The sequence below is a fragment of the Sorex araneus genome, chromosome 3, assembly GCF_027595985.1.
Source record: "Sorex araneus isolate mSorAra2 chromosome 3, mSorAra2.pri, whole genome shotgun sequence".
In the NCBI taxonomy this organism is placed as follows: Eukaryota; Metazoa; Chordata; class Mammalia; order Eulipotyphla; family Soricidae; genus Sorex; species Sorex araneus.
In genome coordinates this window covers 101,748,319-101,762,919 of record NC_073304.1, presented here as the reverse complement: position 1 = coordinate 101,762,919, position 14,601 = coordinate 101,748,319, and the positions used below count along the sequence as shown (strand labels likewise).

At 46.6% G+C, this 14,601-nt stretch overlaps 1 protein-coding gene across 1 annotated transcript in view; it reads left to right on the top strand.

Annotated features, from left to right (window-relative positions):
* The window catches only part of THSD4 (thrombospondin type 1 domain containing 4), a 627,447-nt gene that overhangs the window by 88,035 nt on the left and 524,811 nt on the right, over window positions 1–14,601 (top strand). The window contains 1 exon segment of the mRNA XM_055132044.1: window positions 10,623–10,981. Within this exon segment, the coding sequence (XP_054988019.1) occupies window positions 10,623–10,981 (359 nt within the window).

The window sequence follows — 14,601 nt, the reverse complement described above, 5'->3', positions numbered from 1 at the left end:
CAGAAAATCCCAGTGCTACATCATGCAGGTGTGAACACTGGGGGTCAGGGAGGGCCACTGAAAATCTGAGGTCTGGCAGATGAGAGAGGCCCAAAATTATGAGTGACTTAGGATGCCATGGCAGAAAAATGAGTTTGGGTCTCCCCTTTTGGTAAGGGAGCACTCACAAGACATTGGTAAGGAGAGAGTTAGACAGTAGGGCTAGATTTTAACGCAAGCTCTTTGGTGGAGACTTACTGGGCAAGGAAAAAGGAAGAGGGAGGGAATTGGGGTGTAACCTATTTCAATCATCGAGGTCCCATTCATCTTGCACAATGTTTATAGAGCACCTACTATGCGTGTGCTTTCGTCTGTGCTAGACTCTGCCAAGTTCCAGGGAAACCCTTTGGCATTGCCTATGTTACAGGAACTTACTGATCCCAGATGCTTCCTGGGAAGTGCTAGATCTTGAGCTAGAGGCCAGATATCTGGCTGAATTCTCTCTGGAAGTGTGGTGCTCCCAGGTCAATGGTTGTGTCCAGAAACCGCACTGTTAATTGTGTGAAGTACTCATTACTTTTGATGGTCCTGGTTGGCTAGGGCTGCAGACAGATAGTTACTGCACAGAGCATGAGGTCGAATGGACCAGCCGCCAAACCGAAGAGCATGCTCAGGCATTACACACACAACCATCTGCTCCTGTTCCCCGAGTAACTGTGCAGCAGCCCAGGGTGGACCCGGTGCCCAGGCACATGCTCTGCGTTATTTTCTAGTGAGACCCAAGTACGGTTTCCATGTGGCTGGTGATGAAAGAGTTAGGTCAGCTTCAGAAGGGGGAGTGTTTCCGATTATGCTGATCGCATCCAAATATTTCCCTCATTCCATCGGTTTTTGGCTAGCCCCCAGCGGCTTTTGAATCCCTTGGAAAAGCACCCGGGCCTCTCTCGCATGCATGCAGGGAAGATCCTGTGTGTTAAAGCTTCTAAGGAGCTGCTCTTGGCTGGCCCCGGGACTCCCTGGGCACAACCTGAGGGCCGGCCCCTGTCTGTGGTGGTGCTTGAAGCAAATCAGTCTGTGGCAAGGAATGTGCATGCTCTTCCAGGAAAATATGAAGCCTGGGAGCCCTGGAAAGGACGCCAGTCCTCATCAAATCCGACAGGCTCATTTTATTGATATGGAAACTGAGGCCCAGAGTCGCACAGTGCCTGGCTTAGCCCACTTGGGATGGGAACTCAGGGGCCAGCTGAGCTTTTGCGGTCCCTCTTGCCTTCCCTCTTCCTGCCTCTTTCTACAGTTCCTGTTTCTGCACCACTTTTCTTAGGCACAGGACATTTCCAGTGCATTCTGCTAAGTGATGAACTGGAAGGTATCATCTCACTCATGTTTTCCCGTCTTACCTGAGAAACTTCAACTTGACCTCACCTGAAAAGAAAAAGGAGAAGACCCCAAAGCAGGGCATTTGAGGGTGAAAAAAGGGGTAGAGAGTCAGGCAGTAGTTGGACACTGGAGGGCCATAGCCTGGAGGAAAAATCCAGCTGAACAATTTCCTCTCTAAGGGGCTTCATCCCTACGAGGTAGAAGGTGACTGGTGATCCTCAAATCACTAGGATGCTGCTTTAAGGGGCATGTTCCAAGGACTGCAGAGATAGTGCAGCAGGTAATGTGCTTGCCTTGAGTGCAGCTGGCCCAGGCTTGATCCCTCGTATCATGTTGGTATGAACACTGCTAGAAGTGACCCCTGAGCATACCAGGGTATGGCCCGCCAACAAAACATACAAGACCCCATACAAAGATATAAGGAGGCATGTACATGTCCCTGCCCTAGAGACTCCTAGGAGGCAGGAAGCTGTGTGTCTGGATTTGAGGTTTGACCTCATTGTGATGCCCCAGGGGGCAAACCTGAGCAGCTCCACTGAAGCCAGGTCCTGGGGGTGGGGGTGGGGAGAAGTGTGTGCTCCATGTGCTGTTGTATAGCACTTAGATCAGAATATTTACTGCATGCTATATCAGTGGATGAATGAGATTGAGTTTGCCGTCTGCCTTTCTATCAAGACTCACTGCCAAGGGCACAGGAATTGCAACAGAGCTTGAGGGCCCAACCCTCAGAGCTGGAATCCGCAGACAACCAGACTCACACCTACTCCCTGGGGGCTGAAGACCTATGGAGTCTCCGCTCTGTGGCTCCTGCTTTTGCTAAGACTTCATCTTGTGCCTCCCTTAGTTCTCTCGGGCCTCTCCCACTCTTTCTCATTTGTTATGGTTTGGGTCAAAAGCATCCTTTCTGCTGGTCCTGAGATGCACGCGGAGGCTTGATTTGTATATAACCACGAACATGGGGGGTTCAGATGCAGCAGACAGGCTGAGAGGGTGATGCTCCAGTCTCCCCTATGTGCAAGGGACTCCTGTTCATTTTACAGTTCTTCGTGTTGACCTTTTGATTACTGGGAAAATTTGGGGGCTTTTTCATTCAGTGGGATTAGAGCCAAGTTGGGTGATGGGAATGGAAGGGGCGGTTTTTGTCTCTGTGCTACCTCTCCAGCAGCCCTTCCTTTCCATCTGGGTTGGGTCGGGGACTTCACTGTAAAACTGTCCACCTCCCCAGGCTCCACGGGTTCCGGATAACACACATCCTCATGGAGCTGCCAGCCCTCTGCTCTCGCCTTCCTGAGCTCTCAGCTTTCCAAGCCATTGCTCTCTGGGCGCCAAACCCAAGGTGTATTTTTGTAATGTTTGCTTTAGGGTGTTGACTTGGTTATGGGGCTAAAACCAAGCTGACTTTTTTTTCCCATTCTCTTCCAAGAACAGAGACTTGACAATTTCAGACTTTGCATGTGACCATTTTCTATGAAGAACAGATGGTGGGTTTAATTTGGTAGAAAGAAAATTAGAAACCAGTGAAATCTTACATGATTTCACATTAGTACCGAAACCAAATACATTGAAAACATTGAGAGCTGCTCTTAGTTACGGAGTCCTTGGTGGCCACGCAGCGACTCTCTGGGACAGGGACTGTCACCGGTTCCCTCGTGCTCTGCGGCTCTCTGCCACCACAATGTGTTCTGAATCTTTCTCCATTTAAACTATTTATTTTTATTTATTGGGCAAGCAATATTGTATTGTAACCATGACTGAATTTTTAAAAATTACCAGGAAACCTACGCTGGGTCCAGCCTCAGTAACAGATTGTATGTTTTCATTTTTCCATGTCCCCCTTCCAGGCTTTGCTCATATGCCTACTGAATCTTTACATTACTATAATCATGGTATAGTTCTAAGGTAGTATTTGGCATTTTTTCACTGAGTATTGTGTTACAAGACTGTTTCCATCTTTTTCCATATGGCTCATGTTTATGATCATTCCCTGAGTCAATAAGTCCTAATTTACTTGACCATCCTCTTTTGGCCTGCTGTGTTCATGCCCTTAAAAAGAGGATGGTGAAATAAAGTAGTGACCCACATCCTGATAGCTGTATCACCTATGCTTCTGTGAACTCACCTCCTGCCTTCCCTGAAAACTTTTCCTCTGGTTGTTCTGCTCCTTAAGACCTTGTTCTCTGGCTATGCAACCACACCCAAGTACCACAAGTGCAAAATGGAAATAAAAGTCCTTAGAACAAATCTTTTGCATACTGGAAATAGGATTTGTGTGAAAAGTTAACACCTTCATATGTGTCAGGCATATAAGGGGTATTTTTGCTCATCGAAACCACCTTTGCTTTCTGAACTCCTCCCCTTTGTAACCCTCTTTCAGTGGCAGACCTTGCACCTTTTATAGCACGCAGAGAAGGCAGTGTCTTGATCCGATATGAATATTATCACCCACTGTTATCAATTCAATGACGTTGCTTTTCCATAAACGGAGATCTTAAGTGCTTATTTAAATTCATTCCTCTTTCTGAACATTTAAACAACTTTACCCTAAGTTTTTTGAGGGCTCAACAATTTATAGGATATAAAGTCACTTAAAAATATCAGTCAAGGGGCTGGAGAGGTTCCTATAAAAAAAAAAAAAGAATCATGGGCCAGAGACTTACAGAGATAGATAGTTAGACTGCTTGTCTTGCATGTTGGATTCCCAGCATCCCTTATAGCCCACGTGTCCCACCAGGAGTGACCCCTGAGTGCAGAGTCAGGAGTAAGCTCTGAGCACTGTGGGAGTAACTCTCAAACAAACAAAATCACTCTAGTTTCAGTGACCATTTCATATGTGAACAGTGAAGAATCTTAATTTCTCCAAAGGTCACTTCGAATGTTGCTGGAAATATTCTAAGGAGGGGTTGCACGTACTCATAAACTGTTAGAAATTTTAGTGACACTGTGACTGAGCCCTCTGACTCTTCATTTCACATCTATGAAGGGACAATGGTGGCCTTTTCATGTGGCTATTTTGGAGAAGGAATCAGGTAATAGATATTAAGCAATGAGCCCTTTGTGTGGCTTGTGTTCTACAGTAAATAGTGACTGTCATTTGCTAACCATCTACTAGTAGGCCTGCTTCCCAGCTGATCCAACGTATGGAGGTGGTTCTGTGGGATGGCCTGTCAGTGATGTGATCAAAGAGGCCAACAACATTCTACTTTCTCATTCATGTTGCCAAATGGTGGGTAGTGGGTTTCTAACTGGGCTCTAGTTAGAAACTTGTTCTCTACGACATCAGATCTCTGTATTGCCAGGATCTGTGATCTATTCATATTGAGTTGAATTGTGAAACTACAAATCCTATGAAATCATAATTTCATAGATAAAAAGTTAAATAGCAGTAATTTCTTGTGTTTGAACTGATGGTTTAGAGATAGATATCTGCAAATAGGTTAGTTCTGTGTTTTTTCTACCATGTGAGTGTATGTTTTCAGACTAACATATCATGGAGAACTGTCTACTTTCTCAGCTCTATCTCACCCTAGGGATAATTGTATTCCATTGTTTGGGCTCAATAGATTTCACTTCACCATGCTCTTATTCATGGACATTTAAGCTATTTCCAGATTTTTGTGGTTTTGGTCTTACAAAGATTGATGCAATAAAAGTCTTTACACAACTTTATGTGCTAGCTTTGAATATACCTATAGGGTGAACAACTAAAAGCAGGGCTGCCGGGCTAAAATGTGTGTTCAGTTAAAATGTTGATAGGCACTGTAGTTTCTGCCAAAGAAGTTGCCCTAATTTAGATTCTTTTTCCCCCCTAATTTAGATTCCTATTAGCAGTGAACATTCTTTTGGAAGCGGGGGGGGGGGGGGGAGGGGAGACTTCCCAGATGGTACATGAGAGTCCTGGGGCCCTTCCTGGACATTATCCACTGGCTGGGTCTGTGATTCAGTGCTAGGGCTTAAGGACACAGATCTGCTTTGGCCCTGTGGTGCTGGGTCCCCGATGATGCTTGAGTGTCTCCAGAGATACACACAGCAATGCTGGAGGGTATCAGGAATCAAACCTGGGCCAACTGTGTGCAAGGATATGCCTTAACCCTAGCCCCCATTCTATCTCTCCGGCCCTAGTACTAAGTATTCTTGACATATCAGCATTGGCAAACTTTATAATGATTATCAATCTGTAGGAATTCTATTGTTCTACTTATCTCTTATGCTGAATAGTTTTTATGCATATGTATAATTTTTAATGTTGTAATAGTTAGCTGAGGGTGTTATAACAATATATCAGGGACTAGAGTGTTTAAGCAACCAGAGTTTATTTCTAACAGTTCTGTAGGCTGGAAAGTGCTCGATCAAACTATCAGGATGCTGACAGACTTATTCCTCCTGAATCATAGGCCAGAGAGAGAGACTACAGTGGATAGGGTGCTTGCCTAGCACACGCTTGACCTGGGTTTGATCCCTTAGACCCCCATATGGTCCTCCAACAGGAGTGCTTCCTGAGTGCAGAGCCAGGAGTAAGGCCTGATTACAGGTGGTGTGACCCAAAAACCAAAGAACAAAAGAAGGAGAGAAGGAGAGAGAGAGAATGAGAGCAAGAGCAAGAGACGGGGGGGAGGGGGGCTGTGATGTCCAATTCTTTGTATAAGGACAAGAACCCCATTACTGAGTTCCTACTCACATGACCTCATCTCCCTAAATAAGCCCCCAAAGCCTCACCCCAACACCATTGCATGGGAGGGCATGTACAAGTTCAATATAGGAATGTTGAGGGGACACATTCAGTCTAGAACAAGTGCAAATTACTCATTCATACTTTCTCTCAGAGTTCCTTTGTGCCATTTGTCTTATTTCCTATTGATTCGTTATCATTTCATAAAATTATTTTTTGAAAAAAGCAGCAGATGGGATAACTGTTAGAGGCACTCCCGGTTTTCTGCTTCTCTGACATATGTGTAGCAGGGAAGGGGCCATACGCTGTCCAGTTCCAGGCTTGGAATTTCCCTTCTCTGTGTCCATCCCATGCTGTGTCTGGTTCTCTGGTTTTCTCCTTTGCCTCTCTCTGGCTCACAGAGGTCCTGTCAGTTAGTCCTAACTTTAGGAATATGATGTCTCAGAGCACTGCAGCATTTTTCCGTCTCACCCTCCGAAAACTACTTGGTTGTCAGAAAGAAGTACAAAAGGGTCATTAGGAGACTGGGGGCTATGGAGGGAGGATGGAAGGCTAAGGAACTCGAGAGGCAGCCTCCAGAGCCCTCCTCTTTCGTGTTCCCTAGGACTTGTTTCTCTTTTCCCGTTCCCCCTTTCTTCTTTGCTCCTTTCTCCCCCACCCCCCTTTGTTTCTGTCTCTGTATTATGAAAATCCACTTTTAGAGCATGTGGTTAGGGTCCCACCAGGGGGACTGAGATGGAATGTCAAGTCACTCACCATAATTCAAGTCCAAATTAGAGGAGTCTTATGAATAGAATCAGATGCAATGTGGTTTCAGTTTCCTTCCCCCAGAGAACCTACCCAATTTGGCAATCGGAAACTATATTAAGGGCGGGATTAGTTATAGGAAGCACGTTTTTAGTGTCATTGCATTAATCCAAATACTCTAGGCAGCATTTTACTTACCTATGCAAATGAGAAATCAAGACACCACGGGGCACTGAAATCTGCCATTGCATCAGAAACACACTTCTGTTGCTGCTTGTTTAATCCAAATTACCCTTCTGGTGGGAATGATCAGGGTGGGGTTATTTCTCTCATTTTACCCCTCTGATAGTCACCAACAACATAGGTGAGGGGTAAATGCTGGGAAAGAACAGCCTAGTGCAGGAGTTGGCAACCTTGAGTTTAATCCTGCCTGCGCCCGAAGCAATCTGACACGGGCTCTACATACCATAGTCTTCCGTGAAAAAGGGCAAACTCATACCAACTTCACAGAGTGGTGGAAAGATCCTGGAATGTATAACCTGGAGTAGGGAGGTTGGGGGTGGGGAGGAAGGTTTTGTCACTGAGCCTTTCCCACACACTTGTACACAGTGCTAGACATGGACATAGACAGGGTGCCTAGCAACACCAGGCCACTGTTTCTTGCTTTTTGTTTTAAATTTAAATATTTTATTTTTACAAAACTATTCATGAATTTCAGGCATACAGTGCTCCAGCACCAATCCCATCACCAGTGTCAATATCCCTCTACCACTCTCCCCAGGTTTCCTCTCACCTTTTAACCTGACTTTTTGACAAGCACATTTTTTTTTATCATAAATCACAGTAAAATCTTTTTTTAAAAATTTTTATTAGTGAATCACCGTGAGATACAGTTACAGACTTACAAACTTCCGTGATTGCATTTCAGTCATACAATGATCCAGTACTCATCCCTCCACCAGTGCCCATTCTCCACCACCAATGGTCCCAGTATCCCTCCCACCACCCCCAACCTATTCCCCCCGCCCCACCTCGCCTCTGTGGCAGAACATTCCCTTTTGTTCTCTCTTTCCTTTTGGGTATTGTAGTTTGCACTAGAGGCATTGAGTGGCCATTTTGTTCGATCTATAGTCTACTTTCGGTTCGCATCTCTCAACCCAAGTTGGTCCTCCAAATGCCCTTTACTTGGTGGTCCCTTCTCTATCTGAGCTGCCTTTTCCCCCAGCATTTGAGGCTGATTTCCAAGCCATGGAGTAGACCATGTGGTCCTTATCTCTACTATTCTTGGGTGTTAGTCTCCCATTCTGTTACTTTATATTTCAGAGATGAGTGCAATCTTTCTATGTCTCTCCCTCTCTTTCTGACTCATTTCGCTTAACATGATACTTTCCATGTTGATCCACCTATATGCAAATTTTATGACTTCATATTTTCTCACAGCTGCATAGTATTCCATTGTGTAGATATACCAAAGTTTCTTTAACCAGTCATCTGTTCCTGGGCACTCGGGTTTTTTCCAGATTTTGGCTATTGTAAACAGTGCTGCAATGAACATACAAGTGCAGATGCCATTTCTACTATACTCTTTTTCCTCTCCAGGATATATTCCCAGAAGTGGTATAGCTGAGTCAAATAGGAGTTCAATTTCTCATTTTTTGAGGATTGTCCATACTGTTTTCCAGAAGAGCTGAACCAGTTGGCATTCCCACCAGCAGTGAATGAGAGTCCCTTTCTCCCATATGTGTCAACACTGGTTGGAAAGGCACATTTTTAAGTTTGGTTTTTGTAGTTTTGGATCTCCTGCTTTCAGTGTTGTTGTCTCTGTGGTTTAGATATGCCCATATACCACACCTCGATACCACCAATGTAACCAAGGTCCCTGCCTCCATCCCTCTTCTTACTTGCCACCCCCCCAATTTCTTTCCTTTTCTGTTTTTCTCATTTCTAGAATTTAGCATCCAGGGTAATCTGTATCTCACACTTTTGATACTTTGTTTTCCCTTGATGTGTTTTATATATAACACAGTGAGATCATCTGGTATTTATCATACCTTTGACATACTCCACTTAACATAATATCCTCTAATTGCCTCTAAGTTACAGCAAATTGCATGATTTTATCATTCCTTGCAGCTGCATAGTGCATGTGTCTGTGTGTCTACCTACCTTCATTATCTTCACTCATCCTTGCTATTGTAGTGAATGTTGCAATGAATAGTGGTGTACATATATCCTTTTAAATGGATATATATATTCATATATATAATATATATATATATATATATATTGCTTTTTGGGTCACATCTGGCAATGCACAGGGCTCTGTACTCAGGAATTACTCCCAGTGGTGCTCAGGGGACCATATGGATGTGGGGAATTGAACCCAGGTTGACCGCCCGTGTGCAAGGCAAACACCCTACCCACTGTGCTGTTGCTCCAGCCCCTAAATGAATATTTTTTTGTATCCTGGAGATAGATACCAATAAATGGAAATGCTGGACCATATGGCAGCACTGTTCTTACTTTTCTGAGAAATATTCATACGGCTTTTCCATAGGCATTGAAACAGACAATATTCCCACCAGCAGTTAAGGATTCCTTTTTCATCACATCCCTACCAACAGTGTTTTCAGCTTTTATTTTGATGTATGCCATTCTCACTGGTGTGAGATGATATCTCATTGTCATCTTGATTTGGATTTTTCTGATAATAAGTGATGATGAGCACTTTTTCATGTGTATATTGGCCTTTCTTCAGGGAAGTAGGTAAGTCCTTAAAGAATTTCATTGTATTTGGATGGGGATTGCATTGAATCTATAAAACAATTTAGGTAGCACTGTAGCACTGTCCTCCCATTGTTCATCGATTCGCTCGAGCAGGAACCAGTAATGTTTCCATTCTGAGATTTGTTGTTACTGTTTTTGGCATATCAAATATGCCAAAAAACCAAAAAACAACCATAAAACAAACAACCCCCCCCCCCCGCCAAAGGTTTATTCTGAGTGTTTTGTGCCATATATCTGAGGAAGAAACTCTGCCCCCTCACCAGGGCCACCAGCCGTCACCCAGAGCCTCCCTCCCTCACTCTGTCTGGTCCAACAGATTTTTACCTCACATAACCTCTGACCACTGATCTCTCTCCCCCTTTGGCTTCTGAGTATGGCTCCCCTAGATTGACCTTCTGACACCTTCACACCCCAGTTAGATACTTGTTTATCTGCGGTTGCTCTAGTTCTCTCTTGTCCTGCTAAAGTTACCGCACAACTCTTGGGAACCCCACTGGATGCATAAAGGTCACGCCAAGGTACGGTGGGAGGAGCAGCAGGGACCCTGATTTGGGGCGTCCAGAACCTGGGCTTGTGCTAACAGGAGCTGCTCCAGGAACAGGTTGGGGGTGGAGGATGGATTCTGCACGGTAGCCCAAGGAGGCGGTGGGGACGTCCACCAGGGAGGTCTCCAAGCCATGCACCCAGACCCCAAGGCTTTGGTGGATTGTCCTTTCCTCTATTAGAAAAAATACATTTGAGGTTAGAGAGATAGTACGGTGGGCAGGACTCTTGCCTTGCACCCGACCCACCGGGTTCGATCCCCGGCACCCCGTGTGGTCCCCTGGGCCCCACCAGCAGTAATTCCTGAGTGCAGAGCCAGGAGTCACCTCCCTGAGCATCGCTGCGAGTGTGGCCCCCAAACCAAAACTATCAGACAAGAACGAGGAAAACGAAATAATGACGCTCGGTATGAAGACTATAACGCCGCTGCTTTATATGCATCTTGTCCTGCCCCACGGATGACGCTTCGAGGGCGCAGTGGGAGACGGTGTTCCGGTCCCCTAACCCACCTCTGTCTCCGCAGGTCCCGCAGCGGACGGAGGCGGCGGAGGACGCGCTGGAGGACGGCGGGGCGGCCCCGGGCGTGTGGGGCGCCTGGGGCCCCTGGTCCGCCTGCTCGCGCAGCTGCAGCGGCGGCGTGATGGAGCAGACTCGGCCCTGCCTGCCCGGCTCGTACCGCGCGCGCCACGGGGCCCCCGCCGCGCCCTCGCCCGTCTTCGCGGGCGGCCACGTGGTGTCGGCGCTGCGCACGTCTGTGCCGCTGCACCGCAGCCGCGAGGAGCCCCGCGCCCCGGCCCGGGCCGGCCGCCGCCAGGGCCCTGGGCTGCGGGGCAGCCGGCACTCCGCCCAGGCGCGGGGCCGCGAACCTGCGGCGGACAGAAGGTACAGACCCTCCCTGTCCCTGTCCCCGACCCGCTCTCCCGCGCACGTGCCCCGCGCTCCCCGAGCTGCCTCTGCTGGGTGGGGAGGAATTCTTGGCTCCACCAGTTTCTTTGATGCTTTGATTTATTTTACAGCCATTGAAGGCCTTGAGGTTACTCCCGCTCCGCTGTGGGCTGTGGTTCTGAACTATCTTCAAAGTGGAACGCTTCTGAGAATGCATATTCTCTCTCTCTCTCTCTCTCTCTCTCTCTCTCTCTCTCTCTTTCCTCTCTCTCTGTCTCTGTCTCTCTCCCCCTCTCCCCCCCCTCTCTCTCTCCCCCTCCCCCCCCCCCTCTCTCTCTCTCTCTCTCTCTCTCTCTCTCTCTCTCTCTCTCTCTCTCTCTCTCTCTCTCTGTGTCTCTGGTAAGGGAAAGGAATGGATTCACCCATAAGCTGCATATCGATAATGAGGGCAAATAGCCACAGTTCTAACAGCTGGACTCTGAAAACCACCAGGGGTCCAGGAGGGAGCCGGGTGGGAGAAAAGAATGAGGGGAGGGGTCTTTTCAGACCACATTACCCATGTTAGTGACTTTCCTTCTGTGGTCTCAGTACCCCCATAAACATCTGTGGCTACTATGAACCCTCCGCCGGCTCCCGAGTGTTCGCCTCAGGTAGGGCAAAACATCAGGAAAAAAGGTACGTCCCTTCTCACGCTGGCTGTCCAGTGAGTTTGGACAGCAAACTGACAAAACGTGAAAAGGAAAGACACATGATGTGGTGCTGAAACTCTGACCGGTGGCAGATTTATCATAGCAGAGGCTCCTGAAGGCCTGCCCTGGAGTAAGCCCAGGTCTTATCGTTTATGCTCATAGAACTGCGGGGCACATGGGAACACCCTCATCTTGGAAACAAGGTAGTGGGAGCCCAGAGAAATGGGTCAGCTTTTCCCCAGGCCACAAAGCTGCTGTGTGAAGAGTTAGGACCGACACACACACAGGCAGTCACAGCAGTGAGGACTTTGGGGAGGAGAGGGAAAAGCAGAGGAGGGAAGGGCCAGGAGGAGTTGGAGGTTCAAGTGGTAAGTGCCCGAGTCCTAAAGCCATGGAACCCTCCCCCACTGACCTCCATCCTTCACAGGGGTCTCTCAAGGGCTATGGTTGAAAACTCCAGGAGCTGCCCGGGGAATAGGCCATGAGAGGCCACCTGCCTAAGCTGCAGGGATTCTGGTTTGTGTGTTTTGGCAACCTGAAGATTATTTGTTGTTGTTGTTATTCTTCCAACATATTGACAAGGAGCCAATTAGTGTTTACTACAAAGTCCCTACACATTTTTCATCATGCTCTTTCAATCTGACAGTTGCAGACAAAATGATCCAAATATGAGCCCTGGAGGCTGCTGCTGCTGCTGACAAATGTCACACTCTTCCTGGCTGATGAAAATCACACTTGCTTATGTTTTTCAGTCGTTAGGAACATCCAGAGTGTATGTGACCCCAGAAGAAATGTCAGCGATGGCTGTCTGCTTGATTCTCTGGCTCAGGTTGGAGGCTGGAGACAGACGAAGGCTGTGAGGCTTTGCTGCTTAAGAAACTGCTAGGTTGTTGTTCTAGTCAACTGAAAAGTTAATGGAATCCAGATAACAACAACAGCAAAAGAAATGATTTGTCTTCCAAAATCATTTATCAAGCCTCTACCACTAATGAGATCCTGGGCTGGACACAAAAGCGAAATAAAAACCAAGTTGTTGAGCTTTCACACTCTTACTGACAGGCTAGAGGGACTATTTGCAAACACTTTTTTTTTTTTTTTTTGTAAATCATAGAATCACGGTATCACTGTCATCCCATTGCTCATCAATTTGCTTGAGTGGACACCAGTAATGTCTCCATTGTGAGACTTGTTGTTACTGTTTTTGGCATATTGAAACCACCACGGGTAGCTTGCCAGGCTCTGCTGTGCAGGCGAGATACTCTCGGTAGCTTGCTGGGCTCTCCAAGAGGGACAGAGGAATTGAACTCAGGTTGGCCGCGTGCAAGGCGAACACCCTACCCACTGTGTTATCGCTCCAGAACCATAGAATCATTTCTATAAAATTGTTCTTAGTTGGAGGCTCAGTTTGTTACAGCCAGAATCCTAGCTGCTCAGGTGGAAGTGCCAGAGGCATTCAGGAATGCTGGAATGGAGCTCCAAATGGAGTAGTGATTTGAACCTATGCTGTTCATCAAATTACTGTGCAACTTCTCTCCATCATTCAGAAGTCTTGATGTGCTGGCTATATCCCAATTCAAGGTCAGAATCTCGGAATTGGGACTGTTTGCAGACATTCATATCATTCCAGTCCAAGCAAGATTGAGAACCACTACTCTGCTCTGAAAGTATGTCTTTGGAACCTGTGTCTTTGGAAAATCAAGATTTGATGGATAGAAATCTGGGATGGAAAATAATCTGGCAGAATTTCCGAATTTAGTGAACTCTTATCAGAATCACTAACAGTGTGCTAGGAGGCTCGTTGACAGCTAAGCCGGCCTCCTTCCCACAATCTGCCTGGTCCAGTTAGGATTCTGTTCTATAGATCTGTGAGGTAGCTTCATTGAAAATTATTCTGCTAAACTCTCAAGACGGTTCAGAGAGATGTGTGTGAATGCTTCTCACACAGGTGGTAGGGGATGTCAGAAATGTGTTGAGAGTGGCATGTCCTATGTGTGGATTAAATGCAGAGTGGCAGCTCACTGCCGCATTCACTCACATCACAAAGGATAGAAACTGAAGCCTCCACGGTGTGCTTGGACACCACCTGCTTCAGAATTGGAATTCAGAGTAGGCCTGTTGGAATCTAGCACAAAGGTTCGGTTCGCTGACTCCTGTAAGCACTTTCAGAAGTGAGCCTGCTCGCTACCAGTAGGTTGTGGTCAGAAAAGCTTCTGGGAGGTTGGACATCTCAAGCTGCATTGTGAAAAGTCAGAGGGATTTGGAAATCAAGGCTTCACATGAACTCATATTTCTCTCAGCCAGGGGAATGTTTGCATCTTATTCTAGGTACCAAGAAAATTTATTTTAAAAAAATCATTTTTTGGTTTTGGTTTTTGTTTGTTTTGTTTTTAGGACACACCTGGAGATGCTCAGGGGTAACTTCTGGCTCTGAACTCAGAAATTACTCTTGGGGGATCATATGGGGTACAAGAGATTGAACCTGGTCTGTCAGTACAAGGGAAACACCTTACCTGTTGTACTATTGCTCCAGCCCCAGAAATTTGTAAAAATTAGAAGCCACCATCCCACTCCCTTGGGGCCTGTCCTGGGGTGGCAGATGCGTGGCAGTATTTCATGTGCTAGAAAACAGCAGAGGTCTCCAGATTTTAGGAAAACGGGGAACACCTGTGGGAGTGAACAGTCAGGGAAGACTACACAGAGCAGGGAGTACTTGAACTCTACCTTGATGAACACGTAGAGTTAGCATAGCTGGAGTTTATCAGTAATCTTCTTTTTTAAACACTTTAAAATCTATGGCTTATAACACTATTAACAATGGTTTGTTATGAACAAACTATTCCACACCACATCCATCACCAGTGTACCTATATCTTTTCCCCAAGGACCCAGCTCCCCTCCTTCTCATCCCCCCTCCAGCTCAACTGGGTG